At 44.8% G+C, this 20,695-nt stretch overlaps 2 protein-coding genes across 3 annotated transcripts in view; one reads left to right on the top strand and one right to left on the bottom strand.

Annotated features, from left to right (window-relative positions):
- The window catches only part of ACO2 (aconitase 2), a 55,575-nt gene extending 52,220 nt beyond the window's left edge, over positions 1-3,355 (bottom strand). For both annotated transcript variants that reach the window (XM_043562723.1, XM_043562724.1), the window contains exon 1: positions 3,249-3,355. In XM_043562723.1, coding sequence (XP_043418658.1) covers positions 3,249-3,284 — 36 coding nt within the window. In that variant the 5' untranslated portion in view covers positions 3,285-3,355. The remainder of the gene's footprint in view (positions 1-3,248) is intronic.
- A 353-nt stretch (positions 3,356-3,708) lies between these two features.
- Positions 3,709-12,801, top strand: PHF5A (PHD finger protein 5A). Its single transcript, XM_043562726.1, has 4 exons — positions 3,709-3,839; positions 4,238-4,261; positions 4,771-4,937; positions 12,144-12,801. The coding sequence occupies exons 1-4, from the start codon at positions 3,788-3,790 to the stop codon at positions 12,231-12,233; spliced, it is 333 nt and encodes a 110-aa protein (XP_043418661.1). The 5' UTR covers positions 3,709-3,787; the 3' UTR covers positions 12,234-12,801.
- The last annotated feature ends 7,894 nt before the right edge of the window (positions 12,802-20,695 follow it).

Here is a 20,695-nt window from a genome sequence, read left to right as displayed (position 1 = left end):
TTGGAGATTGGAAATTTGTTTACTCATCCATTCAATCATTCATCCATTTACTCTACTCAAATCAACAGGTGACTGCAGGACAGGACACCCAAGACGATACTACAGTGACATATAACTTAGAATGACCTGTTTCATAATTCCCAAGGTTTTTTTTTCTTAACACGGCACTTTATTGAGAACTTAACTTCTGCTAAATATGGCAAACCCTTCTATAGTTAACTGCCATCTCAGATTTACATGCGAGAGGTTATAGGACTTCCTCAAGGTCACATGATGAGAACTCAGCACCCTAGTACCTCAAGGCAAAACAAAGACCTAGAAAATGTATTTGCAAGTGCCCAACCCCTTTTATTTACCATCCATAGTAATGGGCACAAGAATAAAAAATAAACACCAGAGAGTTAATGTGGCTTTTCAAAATCTTCACCTCTGTTTTCCTCACTGCTTCTAACCCTACTACCTGGTGGCAGGCACCATTAAATAGAACACTCTCAACTTAAGGAGATCTGTTCTCGGGTTACGAAGCATTAATGTTACCCTGGTTGACAAGCTGAGTCTTGATGTCAAAGGGAAGCAGTATAGTGCAGGTGCTAGGACTTCAGCTCGGGAATCAGAAAGGTACAAATTCAAATCACACCTGCTGTGGACTGGCGATAAGGCAAGTTTATTTCATCTTACTTAATAATTAATTACACAGCACTTACTAGATACAGGCAAGGGTCTAAATACTTTGCAACTATGGTATGATAACTAGACGAGCCAGATATACTATCATTATCTGTACCTTACAGGTGAGGAAACACGCACACAAAGTGAAGTAACCTGCCCAAAGCATTCAAGTCAGCATTCAAGACCAGATAGTGTGATGCCAGAAACTATGTTCTTAACCATTATACTGTGTTTCTTCTCTAGTCCTGTTTCAACAGGTCTGTCTTATCTCACAGGATCATGTGAGATGACTGGCACACAGTAGGGTAAACGTTTATCTACTCTTAGCAGTGGTAGTAATTGCCATTATTCTATTATTTACTTTCACCTTTGGTCCAGCCAAGGACAGAAGAAAAATATTTTGGCTGAGAAAGACCTCCAAGGCCATCTGCAGTAAAATACATTAGAATACAGAAGTTCCGTGAAAAGGGGAACTGTCTGCTTCGCCTACCATTGTATCTGAAGCAAGTAGTAGGTATCAATAAATATGCGGTGAATGAGGTAGGAATAAACTGAATGCATGGACAGGGTCCTGCAGACACAACAACTAAGGTAGTACCATCACCTCTCAAATGTAGCTAAACATAAAAGAGGTAAATTTACAAGGCTCTCAGAGGACAGTGTTAACTAGCCATTACTTAAGACAGCCTGGCTATTGAGAGGCAGTGCGGTATATAATGTTGTTCACTCATCTTAGGTGAATGAACAAACAAGGACACCTGGATTTTAATCCTCACTCTGCTACTGTAAGTCACCTAGGCTCTCAAGGTCTTGGATTATCCATCTGTAAAAGAGGAAGTAGAACTATATGATGATCACAAACAAAAATATCACATTTTCTTATTTCTTATTCACAATCTGAATGGAAGCTTATTACCAAGTATTCAATAAACATTTGTCAATGAAGATCATCCCAAACTGACAGATGAGGAAACCAGAATTCAGAAGTAATTTGCTCAAGGTCACAGGGTTAGGACAGAATATGAACTATAGCCCAGATCTCCTTCTATACCAGCCTAACACTCATGCTTTCCAAGATCTTTTTTCAGTTCAGAAATCCCATGATATTGATCCTCTCTTCCAAGACCACTAAATCCGTAATGATTTAACCATCAAATAATATTGCCTGACATCATTACATTATGAGAGAGCAGGATCAGGAAAAAACAACCACCTGTATTTCTATAACGTTAACCTTGGGAATCAAAAAATCTGAAAAAAACAATTAGAGCAAACCCCTTGTCCTTGCCCAGAACTGAGAGATCAGAAGTATTTAAGATAAATGATGATTTCATTTTAAACCATATGGTCTAAATTTCAGCAACGTGACTTAAAAAAAAAAAAACAATAACAACCCTAGTAACACAACGCTTCCCGAGAGAGTACAGCACATAACTTCTTTAATTTTATCATCAAAGTTGTGCCTTTTGATTCAAAGTAGATTCACAAAGTTAAAATGTAAAGGTTGTCAGAGAATGTCTACTTTATTGTTTGATTGTTGTTAACAAAACACATGCTTGATATTGAAACCTTGCATATAACTCCTTCCTGGTGCTGTCAAGTCACGAGGGAAAAAAAAAATCTGGCATCACAGTCAATTTCTAGCTGGTTCATAACAGAAGAGTCAAGGTCAAACCGTTGAGTCTCTTTATCCTCCCACCTTGTAATTGAGAAGCAACTAACTGTGAGCTCAAAATACTCTATACAGGTACTCTCACAAATACAAGTATTAGCTGAAGGATCATACTCTGGCCCAGAGAAGTTCTGTGAAGGCAGGCTGACAAGAACAAGAACCAAAGGGTAAGTTGGGCAGATGTTCAGGCCACAACACTTCGGTGACACTCAAAAGAGCAGAAACTTTCACCTACTTTCTAGCAGTTTCGCCACGTATCTAATGAGAATCATCATCTCACCAGATGATTATATGAATCAAATAATATGAGGAATGAAAACAGTCTTGGCAATCTTGCAAAGAAGAAAGTCTCTTGTTATTACTATTTACTAAGTCTGGGCCCGGAAAGTCCCCTCGCCTTCTCGGCTATATGTTCCGCAAGACACTCTTAAAACGAACAGAATACTAATCTCTTCTCCAGACTCCAGGCCGGACAATCGTAGATGCAGCCGGCTAACAAGTCTCTGCTGCCGGAAGATGAGAAGTGAGGCCTTTCAGACCCCGGGCCTAGTGGACTCAACAACGACCGCGCCCCCCAGTCACCTTGTCCTCACCTTGAGGAACGGAAAGAAACCCTACGAGAGAGGAGTGAAGTCCTCAGAAAGGGGTGCCTCCACTCTTCACCTGGCCGGCGTTTCTGAGACCTACGCTTCCCACCGGGCGCTTCCCAGGACTGGGAGAGCTGAGCCGGGGACGCCTTGACCTCGGGCGCGGGAGGAGCGGGCACCGGCGCTGGGCCCGCGGCCGGGACGGGTACAGGAAAAGTCGGCGGGAGGTCGGGCCCGCCTCGCCTTGCCTCGCCCACAGCCGCAGGCACAGTAGGAGGTACCCCGCCCTCGTGAACCCAGAGGTCCCTGAGTTGGCTCACCTGCAGCCGGGTCACCAGTAGACTGTAAGGCGCCATTTTGTGCACTGACAAAGATGAGGTCGCATGAAAATGACGTACAATACTGCGTATTTAAAGCTTTCGGGAAGGGGCGTGGCTTGAAGAGAAACTCGCCACGGTGAAGGTGGGGCCTCTGTGGAGGTGCCAGAGCCGGGGGAGCGCAGTGGGCGGAGCTCCCGTTAGAGACGAAGGCCTGAAAGGAAAACAGCTGCAGAAAAACACTGGCGGCAGTAAATACTGGCCACAAAGATGTATTATGGAAGGACAAACTTCACTTGTCTCTTCCATCCATATCTGGGAAAGGCATTTTTTTTTCAAAATACTTTTACGTCCCTGCCAGGACCTGGCTCGCCAACTACGACGGAGACTCCTGTTTAACTGAAGGGTTTTGATCGCGCGAGAGCGGGCGGAACTTGGTGAAGCCTGGAGGACCAATCACAGCAACCGGGAGGCTGGAAAATGGAGGTTAAAGGGCGGACGGAAGTTCCTTAAACTTCCGGTGGCCGGCTGGTGTCGGAGTTATGGCCAAACATCATCCGGATTTGATCTTTTGCCGCAAGCAGGCTGGTGTTGGTGAGGCGGCTTCTGGCCCCCGGGTGTCTGGGTGGGGACAGTATTAAGAGCCCGGGGGTCGGAGGTTGCCATCTCATTCTTAGGGTTTTGCCTCGGAGGCGCCACGTTTCCCGCCTCACGGTCGGTAGCGTGAGAGCGCGCCGATTTGCCGCCTCTTCAAAAGAGGGCGGGCGCGCGCGTGCTGGGAGCCAGAGACGGACGGCCGAGGTGAGGTCAGGGGAAACTCAGATTGCCTAGGTCCTGGGAGCGGCCTCAGGAGGGTGTGGGTGTGCTTCGGATGGAAGCTTATGAGAGTAAGATGGTTGAGATCCCTCGGGGCTCACTGCAGCCCTTGCTCGAAGATGTCTTTCCCCTCTTCGTCCAAGCCAGTTCTAACTGTACCATCTTTGCCTTTGCAGCTATCGGAAGACTGTGTGAGAAATGTGAGTGGAACACGCCCTCCTAAACACCCCACTCCCCCCCCTCACAGTTTGTGTAGAGCCAGCCAGCGGGCATTTCCAGCAGTGCCACAAAGAGGGCTTTGAGTAGATGTGCCTGGAAGTATGTGAACACTGAAAGCTAGGCTGCAACCGAAGGCCCTCTCCACCTCACCACTCTAATTCGCGCGTTTTAAACGGGGTTAGGTCTTGAGAAAAATCTTTGACTTTGGACAGGAGATAGCCCGACCCCGTCCCAACACACACAGGGTTCTTTACCAGGAGTCATATAGACTTACCGTCTACCAAGTGACGTTCTAAGTTCGTTATATATTGGTTGGTGAATTTCTGTGTTGAGGGGATTGAGGTGGACACTGAGTTGTGAGTTGGCCAAAATAGAGGGTCCTAAAGTCACACTCAGGTGGATACTAGTGTATATCCCCACAGCAGGAGGAGGGCAGTAGACCTGAGGAGGTACTTGCAAGTGAGCATAATTCCATTCTCTCTTCTCACAGGTGATGGCAAGTGTGTGATCTGTGACTCCTACGTGCGTCCCTGCACTCTGGTGCGCATATGTGATGAGTGTAATTATGGCTCTTACCAAGGGCGCTGTGTGATCTGTGGAGGCCCTGGAGTTTCTGATGCCTATTACTGTAAGGAGTGCACCATCCAAGAGAAGGATGTGAGTGTATACCAAGGTTTTCATCTGATCTTTGCTGCTTTTATTTAGTAACTCTTTGACAACGATGGCAAACACCTGTGGTCTCTTGGCATTACTATGTTGCGCTGGTCACGTAGGTTATAATTTCATTAAGTTCTGGGAGCTGAGCTAGGTGTAGTCCAATAAAAGGCAGTTATTTTGCATCAAGGGCTAAAATGCAAAAGAAGCAAGTCTTTGTCAACGTCAGCAATTTGGAAAGCCCTCTCTCTATTCCTTTGATGTCTCTCTCTGATTATTCTTATTCAGAAACAACATCCTGCGCTTTGTGAGTCCTGGCACAGTACATAGTGTGTAATATACTCAGTAATTCTCTTTACTGTCATTAAAAATCGTTAGAGTGGATGTGGTGACAGTTGAATTTGGGACAACTCGTGTTGATTTCCACTTTAACTGGCTAAAGAATGCCTTTGGTTTGATATTACAGAATTGTCATTCAGTCTTGTGACATGTTTGCCCCTTGACATTGTGTGGTGGCAGTGGACATTCCATTTCTTTAGCCACATGCTAGGATAGAGGGCTTGTAGATCCATACTAAAGGCGAGTTTTACTCTTTGTTTAGGTTGGAGGCAGAAGGCTTCTTAGGGGGATGGGGGACTGTGCATCAGCTTGTTTTCTTCTTTTTACGGCACAGTAAAGTGTGATAATAGTACCATTAAGCTAATAGAAGGTACCTGGATACCTAATTTAGGGTAAAGCAAAAGATAACATGATCCTTAATGTTAACACGTGCAAAGAATAGGTAGTTATAGATGTCATTCATTTTTTTTTTTTGAGAGAGAGACAGAGAGAGCAGGGGAGGGGCAGAGGGAGGGAGAGAAAATCTTAAGCAGGCTTCACACCTAGCTCAGAGGCAAACAGAGCTCCATCTCAAGACCATGAGATCATGACCTGAGCTGAAATCGAAAGTCGAACACTTAACTGATGGAGCCACCCAAGCGCCCCTGTCATTCTTTATTCTTCACAACAACAACTTTGTTAAATAGGGATTGTTATTATCCCCATTTTACAGTCTCTAACTCGGACAATAAGTGACAAACACAGCCTATCTGACTAAACCCAGTGATGTCCCCGTTATACCTTGTCGTCCTTTTGTAAGTCCTTCTGGTAGGATGTGCCTATTTTGAGTAGAAACATCCAGCCTCCCCGGCAGTCTACATATTTGGATCCTGTCTACTCCCAGGAAGTGGAACATACCTGGCCAGATAAGACTGTTCCTTATATCATTATGTCTTCTGATTTTTTAGGGAGATGAGAAAGGTCATAGATAAAATACCAAAAATATAATTTCAGTTGGTGTCCTGTCCTAAACTGATTTGCATTTACCTTGCATTACTCTCAAAGCATATCCTTATCGATCTGATGCACCAGCTAGGTTGCACTGCTTTAAAGAAAGGACCTTGGTTTAGGTATTTATCTTTTACCTAAGTTCTTGGTACAGTGCTTGATATATATTATAAGCATCGTCCATGTTTTTGGTGCTTCCCCTGTAAGTCATTCACAGGAGTGCTCCGTGTCTGTATATAGTAGGTGTTTAGTAATTATTTGTAATTTATAAACAGTAAAACCATGGAAAGGCAACAGCAGTGAAGAGACAGTATGAACAGCTCTTAAACTAGCTACAGAGTCCTTAAGGACAACATTTTCCTGAACTTTTGCATTGTTGTAGCTAGAGTTCTTGTCTGGAATAAGCCTGTAACCAGAGTGCCTAATAAATGTTAATTACTATCTGACTTATCTGTATGTGGTATGTTAACTGATCGATACCTTTGGATCTTCATGCTTCATTCTGTTCCTGAGGATTATTGTAGACATCACTTCGCCTACTTCATACTGTACAGGAATGTTCTGAGGATGCTTGAGATAGCGCCTAGCTTACATATACTCGGCAGTAGTTTGCTAGGAACACAAAGCAGTCCAGTGACGTGATCCAGCCTCTCAGCCTTTCAGATCATTTTGTAGATAAGTGCCTAAGACTTTTTCCTATGCAGAAATCCTTCTGTAACCAAAGCAACCCCAGTTATTGTACTCCTCTTCCTGCTGTTTTCATAATTTATAAGTGAATTAGACCAGTAAACTAGACAGGTTCTTCTCACTTAGTTTTTCAGCTTCAAGAATAGGCAGGAGTTAGGGAGAATATCTGTGGGTACTGCTGCCAGGGGACTAATTTGTAGCTTCTTATAATACGGCATCATGCTGATCTGATTCCTGCTTAACCCTCAATTTCTTTGCTCCTTTTGCTTAACCATTTTCTTCAGCTTTCCCAACCAGAAGATAAGAATAGCTGGTAACGGGGCGCCTGGGTGGCGCAGTCGGTTAAGCGTCCGACTTCAGCCAGGTCACGATCTCGCAGTCCGTGAGTTCGAGCCCCGCGTCAGGCTCTGGGCTGATGGCTCAGAGCCTGGAGCCTGCTTCCGATTCTGTGTCTCCCTCTCTCTCTCTGCCCCTCCCCCGTTCATGCTCTGTCTCTCTCTGTCCCAAAAATAAATAAACGTTGGAAAAAAAAAAAAAAGAATAGCTGGTAACATTCGTAGAGCTCCTCCTGTGTGCCCCAAACTATGCTAAACATTCTTTTCCAAAAGTTCTTCGTGATAAAAACAAGAAAAAGTAAGGCTTCCAGATGTTAAGCAACTTGGCCCAAGGTCACATGGCTAATCAATGGCAGACGTAGGACTAGAACCCAGGTTATCTGACTCCATGTTTCTCATGTTTTTTGTTTCATTATTGCTCCCCTAAAGAGAAAAGTTAAAATTCAAATTATAATTTTTTTCCTAAGAAGAGAAGTGAGATTTTGTTGGCTGAGGATGAACTTTAAATCACAAACCCTGGTAAATATCGAAGATGCTTTCATCCCCTTTGAGAATGGATAGTCAAACTCAAAGCATTCACTCAAACCACCTCACTGCATTACTCTTCTCAGTGTGGTTAAGGATGCCTCTCCTTCTCACTATTTCTACTATTCTCTGCTCCGCTTACTGAACAGCAGAGCCCATTAGACTGATTAAAAATACTTGATATTTTTCAAAGTTAATTCATAAATTTACTTCCTTACAACTTCTTAAACATGGGAAAGTTTTGGGTTTTTTGCCTCTGGGAAACCCTAGTAGTGAAAACACCATACTAAGAGACAGAAAGCCCATATTCAAGTCTTTGCTACAAATGTGGATGACTTTGTGGAATTCTCCAAAAAGGAAGTAATAATCCTTATTACCTCATGGATACATTTATTGAGAGATTGAAGGTCTTTCCGAAGGAAAACATGACACTGTCGTTAAGGTCCCAAACCAATGTACAGTCTGCTTTTTACATGGTATTGACTAAACCATTGTCAAAAGAATGAACAGCATTTGGGGTGCCTGGCCAGCTCAGTTGGTAAAGCATGCAGACTCTGGATCTTGGAGTCCTGAGTTTGAGCTCCACGTTGGGCAGTAGAGTTTACTTAAACAAAAACAAAAAAACAGGCACCTGCCTGGCTCAGTCAATAGAACATGCGACTCTTGATCTTAGGGTTGTAAGTATGAGCCCCACATTGGGTGTAGAGATTACTTAAAAATAAAATCTAAAAATGGGGCACTTGGGTGGCTTGGTTGAGCATCCAGCTCTTGGTTTCAGTTCAGGTCATGATCCTGGGGTCTGTGCTGAGCATGGAGCCTGCTTGGGATTCTCTCTCTCTCCCTCTGACCCTCGCCCCATTAAGTTTTTATTTTTTTATGTTTTTATTTTTATTTTTTTAATTTATTTTTGAGACAGAGCATGAGCAGGGGAGGGGCATAGAGAGAGAGAGGGAGACACAGAATCTAAAGAAGGCTCCAGGCTCTAAACTGTCAGCACAGAGCCTGACACGGGGCCTGAACTCACGGACGGTGAGATTATGACCTGAGCTGAAGTCGGACGCCCAACCGACTGAGCCACCCAGGCGCCCCAAGATTTTTAATGAAATTTTAGAAATTAAATGGCCATAAGACGTATTTACGATTCAAGCTACAGCTGCCTAAAATTAAAAGTTCCCTATGCTAGGAATGGGGAAATCTGCCAATCCTCTGGAAGGGCTGGAAAGGGGTGAAATTTTTAGTATTTAGACATGCGGTTGCTAAAAGAGCTACTGGCAGACTTTTGCAGGTATTTTTAAAATACCTTCTAGCTCAGCTCACAAATACTTGTAGGAGCACCTGGGTGGCTCAGTCAGGTAAGCATCCGACTTTGGCTCAGGTCATGATCTCACTGTTCGTGAGTTCAAGCCCCACATCAAGCCTGCTACTGTCAGCCTGTCAGCGCAGAGCCCACTTCAGATCCTCTGTCCCCCTCTCTCTGCTCCTCCCCTGCTTGCGCTCTTCCAAAAATAAATAAATATTTTATACACACACACACACACATACACAAAACAAATACTGTTTCAACCTCTAAGGTTTCTTACCAATCCTTTCATCTTCCTCTTCATGCTGTTCATTCACAGCATACTCAGCAAAAGCCAGCCAGTTACAGAGAGCACATCCTCATCTCGCACAACATTTAGACACTTGGGAGATGTATAGAAAATAAAAGGCAGGAGTGCTTAGGCAACAAAACAGGAAACCTGTGGGTCTGTGAAGAGAAGTCCGTAAAAATCAAAGATCTCTTAATGTAGTACATTGGTTTTCCAACTTTTATTAAATTTTTTTTTTTTTAATTTTTTTTTTTCAACGTTTATTTATTTTTGGGAGAGAGACAGAGCATGAATGGGGGAGGGGCAGAGAGAGAGGGAGACACAGAATCGGAAACTGGCTCCAGGCTCCGAGCCATCAGCCCAGAGCCCGACGCGGGGCTCGAACTCACGGACCGCGAGATCGTGACCTGGCTGAAGTCGGACGCCCAACCGACTGCGCCACCCAGGCGCCCCTTAAATTTTTTTTTTAAGGTTTTGTTTTGAGAGAGAGACAGTGTGAACAAGGGAGGGGCAGAGAGTGAGGAAGAGAGAGAGAATCCTAAGCAGGCTCGGCACTGTCAGCACAGAGCCCAATGCGGGGCTCGAACCTACATATCCTAAGATTATGACCTGAGCTGAAGTAGGACGCTCAACCAACTGAGCCACCCACGCGCCCCTCCAACTGTTTTTTAATACATAGAGTCCTATCTTCTAAAAGTATCTTACACAGGGGTGCCTAGCTGGCTCAGTCGGTAGAGCATACAACTCTTGATAGCAGGGTTGTAAGTTTGAGCCCCACATTGGATATAAAGATTACTTAAAAATAAAAAAAAAAATCTTTTTAAGTAATCCTACACAGAAGCCTAGAGAGAGAGAGAGTGTGTGTGTGTGTGTGTTAGGTTGAACCATAGTGAAATTGTTGATAGTTGTTTTTGGCAGTTTCTTAGGATTTATCAGGGGCTGATTATATACTTAGTAACTTACCAAAACTCAGGTAGCCTGGCTCCAGAGCCTACTATCTTGACCTAAACTACGAGTGAGAATGGAGCTACCCAGTTTGGAGGATGGATTCTTATATCACCTGTCCGGACTCTCTGGGGCTCTCTGTAGTTTGTAAACAGTTTGTAAAGCAGTTTGTAAACTGCTCTGGACCACTTATTTTACAGTTGGGGAATACAACTCCAAAGAGAAGTGACTTGCCCACAGTCATGCAAATCATTTAGGCACAGTAAGCCTAACCAGGCTGTCGTCATAGCATCTCTAAAGATAGCTTAGAGCACGGTCCTATGTAATACCAGACCTTCAGCCGTGAGGGGCAGCTGTTCCTTCATTTGTACAAGGACTTTGAATACGGATTACATAGCTTGAGTTCACCTAGGGAACTGTTGGTGGGGCTGAGCCCCCTCCCAGGCTCCCTCAGCACACAAGCTACTCAGATGATAGTTTTGTTGTTGTTGTTTAATTTTTTTTTAATGTTTAATTTGAGAGAGAGAGAGAGAGAGCATGAGCAGGGAAGGGGCAGAGAGAGAGGGAAACTTCGACCTGAGCCGAAGTCAGAGGCTTAACCGACTGAGCCACCCAGGCACCCCCCAGATGGTAGTTCTTAAGGGTAACATATGCTATGTAGTTTTTAGAAAGTAATCAGATGTTAGTGTTGCCTTTGAATGTTTAGAGTTGTTTTTGTTTTTTTTTAATGTTTATTTATTTTGAGAGGATGGAGGGGCAGAAAGAGAATCCCAAGCAGGCTCTTAGCCGTCAGCACAGAACCCAGTGCAGAGCTCAGTCCCATGAACCACAAGATCATGACCTGAGCTGAGATCAAGAGTCAGATGCTTTAACTGAGCTACCCAGGCGCCCCTAGAGGTTTTTGTACAATATTATATCGATCCCCAAAAAGAGAAATCAACTAAATTAGAAATGAGATGTCTAAGGACTTGATTAATTCATTCGTTCTAAAGCCCATCGTCACAGGGAGCAACCTCCTTTAATGTAGGGGTTTAATAAAATCAGACCTGTGAAGGTTTTCTCTAATAACGCCTCCCCCAGTTTTCTTACCCATCATCCCAGATCAACTGATGGAGTCCTCATTTCTGCAGAACACAGCTTCCCGGAGGCTTCACTGAAACCACTCAAGCTCACAAAATGGCCAGGGGAACATGTCATTACAAATCAGATTATAGACCTTCAACAGCCATCTCTAGCACAGGAACACTCTTCCCCCAAGACCATGTGTCAAATTCAGTGAATTCATAAGGACACATCAAGCCCAGTTTTCTCCTACCGTATTTAACATGTAAAGTACTATTTCCTAAAGCCTTCAGGTTTTTTTTTCCTTGGTGGTATTCTTCCCTTTCTTGAGCTAGGGGAGGAGAGCTAGAGAGCTTGATCTGTAGATGATTAATACTGTGTCTTCTCACTTGAAAACCCTTTGGCTATCTTAAGAGTTAAATTCTACCTCAGCTGTATCAGATTAGCAACAGAAGTGGGCTGAGAATCCAACATTCTTTTTTTTTAATGTTTATTTTTGAGAGAGGGAGATACAGAATCCAAAGCAGGCTCCACGCTCCCTGAGAGTCCAATATTGTAAGTGCAGGCCACCCTAGGTAGAGAGTGGACAGGCCCTGGGCACATTCTAGATGCTTAATAAATTCTTGATGATAGATTGAATAGGATAACTGAACAGGTAAGGTAAATGGCTAAACCTGTTGATCAAAACGGTTCAGTTCAGACTCAAAGACTTTTAATAACTTCTCTATTCTGTTTTCCAGAGAGATGGCTGCCCAAAGATTGTCAATTTGGGGAGCTCTAAGACAGATCTCTTCTATGAACGCAAAAAATACGGCTTCAAGAAGAGGTGATCGGTGGGTGGCCTTTTTCCTCCCACCAAGCTGCTGCAGCTGCCAGAAAAGACACCTACTACCACCAGCAGAGAGTGAGCTGAGCACAGAGCACCACCCGAGTGCCTGTTAGTACACTGGCACCTCTCCACCTCTCCTCTTACCCAGACACGTGGTGGGAATGGGACAGAAATCTTCACAGAGCACTCTGGCAGACGATAGCAAAGAAAAATTGATAGATTGGTCCGTGATTTTTCTTGAACTCGAGAAACAAGCCTCTGGTTTCCAAATTGATATCTTGTCTCTACACCAAGAGCTTCTGAAACAGGAATCGCATCATTTCAGTCTTTTGTTTGAGGAATTGCCCACGAAGCTAGCGCAGTGAGGAGCCTGTTCTGGGCAGCAGCTCTGATGGCAGCTGCCGTTGATGAGGCATCTGCAGTGTGGTGGGGAGCTCTCACCACAATCAGTGTGGGCATTTAATCTTGTAACGCTTGGCAGGTGGTGCCTGTTCATGTTATTCTTCTAAGAACTTGGAAACCCTTTCTGTTGCTGTTGTATTAATAAAACAGGTGTTTCTTTTCTGGTATTCAGTCACAGTCCCAATTTGACTCTAGGAATTTATTTTAGTCACCTAGGAATTTGTAGTTCAGGGTAGATGCATGGGGATTCATCAAGCACCTTGTTCTCTTATTACTACCAGAAGGAATTCTAAACCATTGACTGCTTTCATTATAGGCAAATCAAAGTTGTTTTTAGAAACTTATTTTTCTTCCTGTTTAACTTGAACTGAAGAAATGACTTCCAGCAAAATGTGTTCAAGTTGATAAGTTCAGAGAACTGAACAGGGTTGATTTATTTCATAAAGTCCACGTATACTCACATCAAGGATATGTTTCCTTTTTTTTTTTTTTTTTTTTTTTTAAGTAAATAAACAGAATAAGGGGAAATTCAGACGCATCCTTCACCCTAACAAGACTAGAGGTGTTTCTGCCTGCTGGAGGTGATCAGCAGGTTATCCTAAAGAGGCACAGTCACTGGGGCACCTGGAAGGCTCAGTCAGTTAAGCATTTGACTTCAGCTCTCATCTTGATTTCATTGGTTTGTGAGTTCAAGCCCTGTGTCTGGCTCTCTGCTGTCAGCACACAGCCTACTTCCACTCCTCTGCCTCTCCCCTCTCCTCACACTCACTCAAAAACTTTAAAAAAAAATGAAGGCACAATCATAACTTGAGACTTCCAGTCAAGTGGTCTTTGATGCCATGGATTTGAATTTTAATGTTTTCTTCATTTCTGAGAGAGAGCATGAGCAGGGGAGGGGCAGAGAAAGAGGGAAATACACAATCTGAAGCAGGCTAGAGGCTCAGCTGTTAGTACAGAGCCCAACACGGGCCTCAAACTCACTAGCCATGAGATAACGACCTGAACCAAAGTCAGATGCTTAACCAACTGAGCCACCCAGGCACCCCTGACACCATGGATTTGAAACTGGTTTTGAGTCCTTAGGAATGCAGGGGCTTCGCCCAAAGTTACACTGAAATTTAGTGGCAAAGACAAGGAAAGATATGATAGTCTTCTGACTACTTGTCAGAGCTTTGATTTAGATCAACAAAACTCTTGATTAATCGTGATCTATCGAGGGTCAAAAATTGAATTAAAATATAATCTCTACCTTCAGAGAATTTAATAAGGGAAGCTGCCAGAAACAGTTTAGAATAACCCAGAGAGGGTGCACAAAGGAAGGGTCCTTGGCCTAGGTTGGGGGCACCTCAGGGGTAATAATCTTAAAGGGTTTCCCCATCTCCTCCTGCCACTCTGTTCACACTCCAGCCCCTGGGCCTCCTTTCAGTTCCTCTGCTGGTTTCCTTCCTGCCTCTGCTTTTTACCTATTAAGCTTCCTAGTGCTCAGTCCCCCTTTTGCTCAGCTGTTACACATCCTTCAGACCTTAGATAATATTTCCTCAAAAGATGCCTCCTGACCCCCAATCTAAATCAGTTCCTCTTGTTAATATGCCCACATAGCACCCTATTATTATGATTACAGTGTCTAGTAATTATTGACAGTCCTCCTTTAGGCTGGTTCCCTGGTGGCAGTAACCAAGTCTGTCTGGCTCAGCAGGTAGCAGGTACTCAGTATTAAATGAATAATTAAAGTTAAACCAGATGATAAACTGGGCTTTGAAGGATATGTTGGAACTTAACAGGCAAAGGGGGTGGGGTCCGTGGATACGTACATCTGTATTGGCGAAACAATCTGAATGGGCAGTGTGTTTGGGGAGCTCTCTGAGCAGTTCTAAAGCATAGTTGGGGGGCATTACAGTGTGTCAACATTGTAGAGACTAGATCATTTTCAGATTCTAATTAGAATGGGTATTGATTCTATAGTCCCTTTAGTTTTAATGTGTAATAGAAGTTAAAAATATTTTGGATAGAAACAAACCAACCTTTTAAACTTGCTTATTAACCACTCCAGTCCACGTAACATCTTGCATCTACAAATGTATCAAAAGCTACTTAATTTGAGCAAAACACCACTTGAACTGTGCTCCTTCAGCCTCAGCAAGTGTGCCTCTGAGAGGTATGGCAAGCAAGTTTACAATTAACACCCAAAGGATTTCAAGGGCATACCCCCTCCATGCTCCACTGCTGAATGGAGCAAGTTCAACCTTAGCCCAGTGAATTCTGCTGAACTCTGTTCCTCTGTCACCTAGTTCCATAATCCCATGCTTGGTTTGTTTCCTCTCAGAGGCCAAGAGAACAATACAATTAATGAGTTAAGAACACCAGAGATAAAGTAAATGGCCCTGGAGCTGGAATCCTTAAATTACTGTCTATTTTGGACTTAATTAAGTCCTTTTCAATTAAAAAAAGTTCATGATTTATTTATTTTGCAAAAGAGAGAGTCAGAGACAGAGAATCCCAAACAGGCTCCGTGCTGTCGGCATGGAGCCCCATGCAGGGCTCGATCCTATGAACCGCAAAATCATGACCTGAGCCGAAATCCAGTTATCAGACGCTTAACCGACTGAACCACCGAGGCGCCCCTAAATCCTTTTCAGTTTTAAAAATTAGAATAATAGCTAGCACCAAATTCTCTGTTGGGAAAACATCACTTACAAACTGAATTTTAACCTCTAACAACATAGAGTTCTGTGGCGAGAACTAGAAAATGATCTCAGCCAACTGTGTATGTCCACAAAGAATCAAAATGGTCTTAAAAATTGAGTGTTTCCATCGTTAAATAAGTACTAACTAAAAAATAGATCAATAAATAAGCATTGCCTACATAGGTCTGGTTGAAATAATAGAACTCATCATGGTCAGCCTGAGAAAGTGGTGCCCTTTCCTGGATTTATGAGCATTACTATTATCTATTCAGTATTTGATATTCATTCCAGGCTCTAGAAAGGATGGGTGTCTTCCAGTTTCTCAAGTACACTGTACACACATGGTAATTTAATCACCTTTAAACATTGCACTTATTACATGTGCTCTTACTTAAAAAAAAAAAAAAAAAAAGTGTAATTAGAAATGGGTGGGCTTTATAATTAGACCTGTATTTGAATTGTGCTCTGCTCTTGACTTCTTGTGAGTCATTTAACCTCTATTTGCTTCTTTTTTCTTATCTGTTAAATAAGGACAATAATGCCTACCTCTTCAGGTTGTAAGGATGAAATTTGACCTTGTAAGTTCCTTACCCTTACCGGGAAGTCTTTATATAAATGGTAGGTCTTTTACAGTGGGATCCTACTTTTTCATCGATAAACATTTAAGTCTTGGCATGGAAGGGCCTCAAAATGATTCCCTCTTCCCTACCCCCAAGATTTTCCTCTATTTGCTTCTCTCTGTGCACTTCATCAGGCAGTTAAAGGAACATTCCTTGCACATATCCTGTCTTCTTGACTCTATTTCCTTTGTTCAAAATACCTTTCCACGTTCACATTAGCCATCCAACTGGGCACCTCTTCCTTCTAAGTTCCTGGCATCTCATGAATGCTTCTAGATACACCATACCCCACAACAATCTCTCCCACTTGGACTATTCATGCCTACTATATACATAGAAAAGTTTCATGAAGCGTTTACTGTGTAAACACGCTCCAATATTTTCATTTTATTCTATTCTATTCTAAAACTTCTGCCTGAAACCCACTAAACCAAGTGATTGCATGACCGTACTAATGGATCGTGAATCCCAATCCAGAAGTTCACAACAATGAACTAGGTAAAATCCTTGAACTCCTTTTGCCTCTCCCTCCACTGCAGGGCAATCACTCAATTATTTATTACATTGAACTGAAAAATGGGTCACAAATTCAAGAGTCTGAGTAAGCAATATAATTGATTGAAAAAAAGAGGGGTGTGAGAAGAATAGCCCAAACAGGGTGATAAATGATTTATGACCCTTGGCCTCAGTGTGGGGAATCTGGGGGGAGACCAGAGAACATAGGACATGTCTAAAGGAGATAGCTGCTATTCAACTCCAGACAGTTTCCACATGGAATGCCCAGATCCTTTGAATTTAGGACAAATGGCAAATTAAAAAATCTTTGTGCCATCTCCCAATTTTTAAATGTCAACTCATTTTATAATTTTTTTAATGTTTATTTTTGAGAGAGAGAGGGAAAGAAAGAGCAAACGGGGGAGGGGCAGAGAGGGAGGGAGACACAGAATCTGAAACAGGATCCAGGCTCTGTGCCTACGAACCTGGAGATCATGACCTGAGCTGAAGTTAGACCCTTAACTGACTGAGCCACCCAGGCGCCCATTAAATGTCAACTCATTTTAAAAATTTTAATGTGTCCATATACACCAAGACAATATATCCACCAGATGTGGACCTTGGCCTGCCAATTAGCAGCTTCTAAATTAAGAAGATTAACTTCAGTATGTTAACTATACTGGAAATAAAAAAGAAAGAAAAAGTTTCCAGGGAATCAAACTGAACTGTCTACATTTCAGAAAAACTGTGTCACTCTATTCTGACCTGCAGGTTTTTAGTTGTAGTTTGAAGCTAGGTATAAAGGTGAAAGATTATTTGCCTTGATAGAAATGTTCTTGCCTTAAGAAAAGGATTCCAATTCCCATCTTTTCCCAGCTATTTGGTTGCTCATCAACTCCATCCGGAGTGGCCTGTTACCACCAAGACTAAAATGTTACTTTCTTTGAACTCTGAATTTTTAGTGTCTTAGCAAAGGCCGGGTTTGTTCACTCACATATTGGTGGTGAATAAATAGCAAATCATTTTGTCCTGCATCCAATCACTTCTCCAAAGTCAGTTTTGTTGTGGTTGTCTTTGTTCCTGCCCAGCTGGAGCAGTGGATCTGAAAAATCAAATTGAGGAAATATTTTCTTAGGTAACATAAAAGTAACTACAAAATTTCTCACCCTAGCATGTGTGTAGGAGAGAGTGACTCACCCCTGAGAGTTAATTGGGGTTAATTATTAACCAGCCTGACTTGCCAAGGCAACAAAACATCTGGTATAACTTGCTTACTCTCAGACCGGGGGGTTGCGTCTGAAGCTCACCATTTTGAAACCGTGGTGTGTACCTTGCAACGTATGATTATTCAAAATGGGAGGGGACTGCGGAATGCTTGAGTAGGAATTAAGCTCACAATTAAGCCCTGGCAAGATGAAATCACACGTTGAGGAGAGAAAAAGTCCTTCTCTCCTCCAACTCACACGACAAATGGAGCCATCAGCAGTAAAGAATGGTGATTACCTTTTGCTCCTCTATTTTATTTCTTCCTATTTATATGCCAACCCTTTTTACCCAGGGCTCTCAATTGCCAAGGAGGCTGGATTTCTCAGTTTTGTTCAGTTAAATTGCTCAGGCCTGGTGTGTTTCCAGCACTGCAGGGGAGATTAGAATAAAAGCTGGAACACGCAGAAATGTAACGCCTTCTGTCCAGGGATTCACTGTGCCCTTCCTCAGCCTGCACTTAAATGTTAGGAGACGTCTACCTTTAATCTGCTAATATGGACTCCATCTCTCCTTTCTGAGATTCCCTAGGACAGTTCATTTCAGCTCACCCTAACCTTTTTTTCTCTTCATTCTGTATAGTAGGGTTTCTTGTTGGGGAATGCACATCTAACTGTGAACAGGATATGTAGGATGCAGTTTGGCCTGAACAGTTACCTTTAATGTTTATTTATTTTTGAGAGAGAGAGACACAGAGCGTGAGCAGGAGAGGGACAGAAAGAGAAGGAGACACAGAATCCGAAGCAGGCTGCAGGCTCTGAACTGTCAGCACAGAGACCAACGCAGGGCTCCAACTCACAAATGTGAGATCATGACCTGAGCCAAAGTCAGAGGCTTAACTCACTGAGCCACCTAGGTCCCCCCTGAACAGTTACCTCTAAATTAAGTATACCAACTATTTGAGCCAAGCTTTATACACTGTATCATATTTAATCTCCACACGATCCCCATTTTAAGAACAAGAAAGCAGGTTTGATGATGTAAAGAGACTTGCTGCCATTAAATCAAGTTTAACATGGTTGCTGGACAGACAGAACTGGGATTCAAACCCACCTATTTCCAAGGTTGCCTCTAATGAATAACTTCAAATACCAGCATCCTTTGCAATGCCTCACTGCGCAAACGCACACTGTCCCCTTGGGCCCAGCGCCTCGGTTCTTGGCCCGCATTCTTAATCCTAGCTGTTGGAAAGGAAACCCAATCAGATACCGCCTCTCCCTGCTCCCCGACCAATCGGAAGGCTGTTGCTAGCACACCCGTTATATTTTTAGCTCTTCAGTGTTCTGGACCCCTGTGGGTCCGCCGGGTCTCTCTGCTCGCGTGGAACACGCTAGGGGAGAGCGAGGGAGGAGTGGGAAGAGATGGGGAGGGAGGGAGGTGGAGAGGGAGGAAAAAGAAGAGGAGGAGTGGAGTAGGGCAAAACGGAGGGGGGCGTATATGTGACGCTCTGCCACTCGCTGACGCACGAGGCAAGTAGTCCCTGGAGGTGCCCCAGGGGCTGAAGCGCTGGGGGGGGATGGGGGGGATGGGCGATTTCGGGCTCAGGCTCCCTCCCGCCTCCCTGTCCCCTTGGAGTTTGCCCTCCAGTCCGGCGTTTTCCTGCTGCAGTCAAGGAAAGCGCTTTTAACCCCCCCACGCTACCTTGGTCTCTGCCCTTGCCAAAAAAAAGTGATCAAGGAACAAACAAATGCAAACTGTTCGTAGCTGGAAACTTTTGGATTCCGCCACCCCACGTGGGTTCGGTGATTGCCGTTGGGCTGGAACCGTCTCGAATGAGAATAAAGGTTGGGGGGAGGGGAGAAAATTGGGGAATGGGCGATTGGGGAGACGACAACGCGCAAGCTTCCAGAGGCCCCTGATCTCGCCACCTGGCAGTCCAGTCCGCCTGTGACCTCACCTGGGCACAGCCTCCCTACCCCCAACTCCACGCCCCGCAGTCACAAAGTAGCCGAGTGCGGGGGCCCGAGCGCGCGGGCCTGGCGCACCCCATCCAGGGCCAGGAAGCCCAGCTAGGTCTTGCAGCCTAAGGGACCGTCGAGTTGGGGACCCCGGCACCCCTAACATGGGCAGGCTCCAAGCCCCGCCGGCGGGAGCTCTTAATAGAAGAAATGTGGCTCTCTCTAGTGCCCAGTACAAGGGTCACCGGCCGGGAGAAAGCAAACAGGAGGATCCCCACAAGGGCCGAGCCCCGCCCGGGGCGGGCCGGGGAAGTGCTCGCGCGCCTGCGCGGAGCCGGTGTTGGCCTTCTCTGGTCGCGAGGTAATTGGGGGCCAGAGGCGGCAAGTGGAAGGTTAACGTGGCGCTAGGCTCCCTCGCCTCCCCTGCCTCCTGCTCAGTGTGCCTTGGCCCCGGTTTCCCCTTCGCCCTCCCTTCGACATTAGCATCCCCCGACGAGGCCCGAGGCGCTGGGAAGACTCGAGCCAGCCCGAATGTAGGAGCGAAACGTTTCTAAAGCTCGCGCCGTCCCGTCAAAGGACAGTAACTGGGACGGTGCGAGAGCCGTGGGGGGTGGTCGGACGGTTAGACGCCCAGACCCGGAGGGACTCGCCAAGGTGCCCTGGAGTAACGGGTTGGGCGACCGTCAGCGCCTGGGCAGGTGTAGGGCCCAAGCCACGGAAGTTGGGGGGAGAGAGTTACCCCTCCCCGCGACATCCATTCATCCAACACGTCTGAAGTGAACAACTTGGTTCCAGTTCAGGCCCCTGCCCTCCCGGAGCTCGCTGTCTACCTGGGGAGAAACACTGTACCCAATAAGCACACTTTCAAAGTGATCTGGGGCATGAAGAAAATAACTGTGGCACGGCGCTGTGATGGGGAGGGGAAGCGGGCAGCGTTACAGGCCGGCCAAAGGCAGCTTTGCTGGCGTCTGGGCTGGGATCTGAGTGAGAAGAGGCCGGCCACGGGACGGCGGGCGAAAGGGGGTCGCAGAACACCCCCGGGTGGCACACGGAGCTTCGGGCCGCGCTGCGCGAGGGGTTAGGCCTCCGGCGTGCTGAGAA

This window comes from Prionailurus bengalensis, chromosome B4 (genome assembly GCF_016509475.1).
Source record: "Prionailurus bengalensis isolate Pbe53 chromosome B4, Fcat_Pben_1.1_paternal_pri, whole genome shotgun sequence".
NCBI classification, from domain to species: domain Eukaryota; kingdom Metazoa; phylum Chordata; class Mammalia; order Carnivora; family Felidae; genus Prionailurus; species Prionailurus bengalensis.
This window is presented reverse-complemented; position numbering and strand designations above follow the sequence as displayed.

What these genes read in the sequence shown, in the direction of transcription:
- PHF5A (XM_043562726.1), top strand. Translation starts at nt 3,788, where the DNA reads ATGGCCAAACATCATCCGGATTTGATCTTTTGCCGCAAGCAGGCTGGT. An exon ending in CCGCAAGCAGGCTGGTGTTG is followed by an intron (nt 3,840 to 4,237) that starts GTGAGGCGGCTT and finishes TTGCCTTTGCAG; the next exon opens with CTATCGGAAGACTGTGTGAG. An exon ending in CGGAAGACTGTGTGAGAAAT is followed by an intron (nt 4,262 to 4,770) that starts GTGAGTGGAACA and finishes CTCTTCTCACAG; the next exon opens with GTGATGGCAAGTGTGTGATC.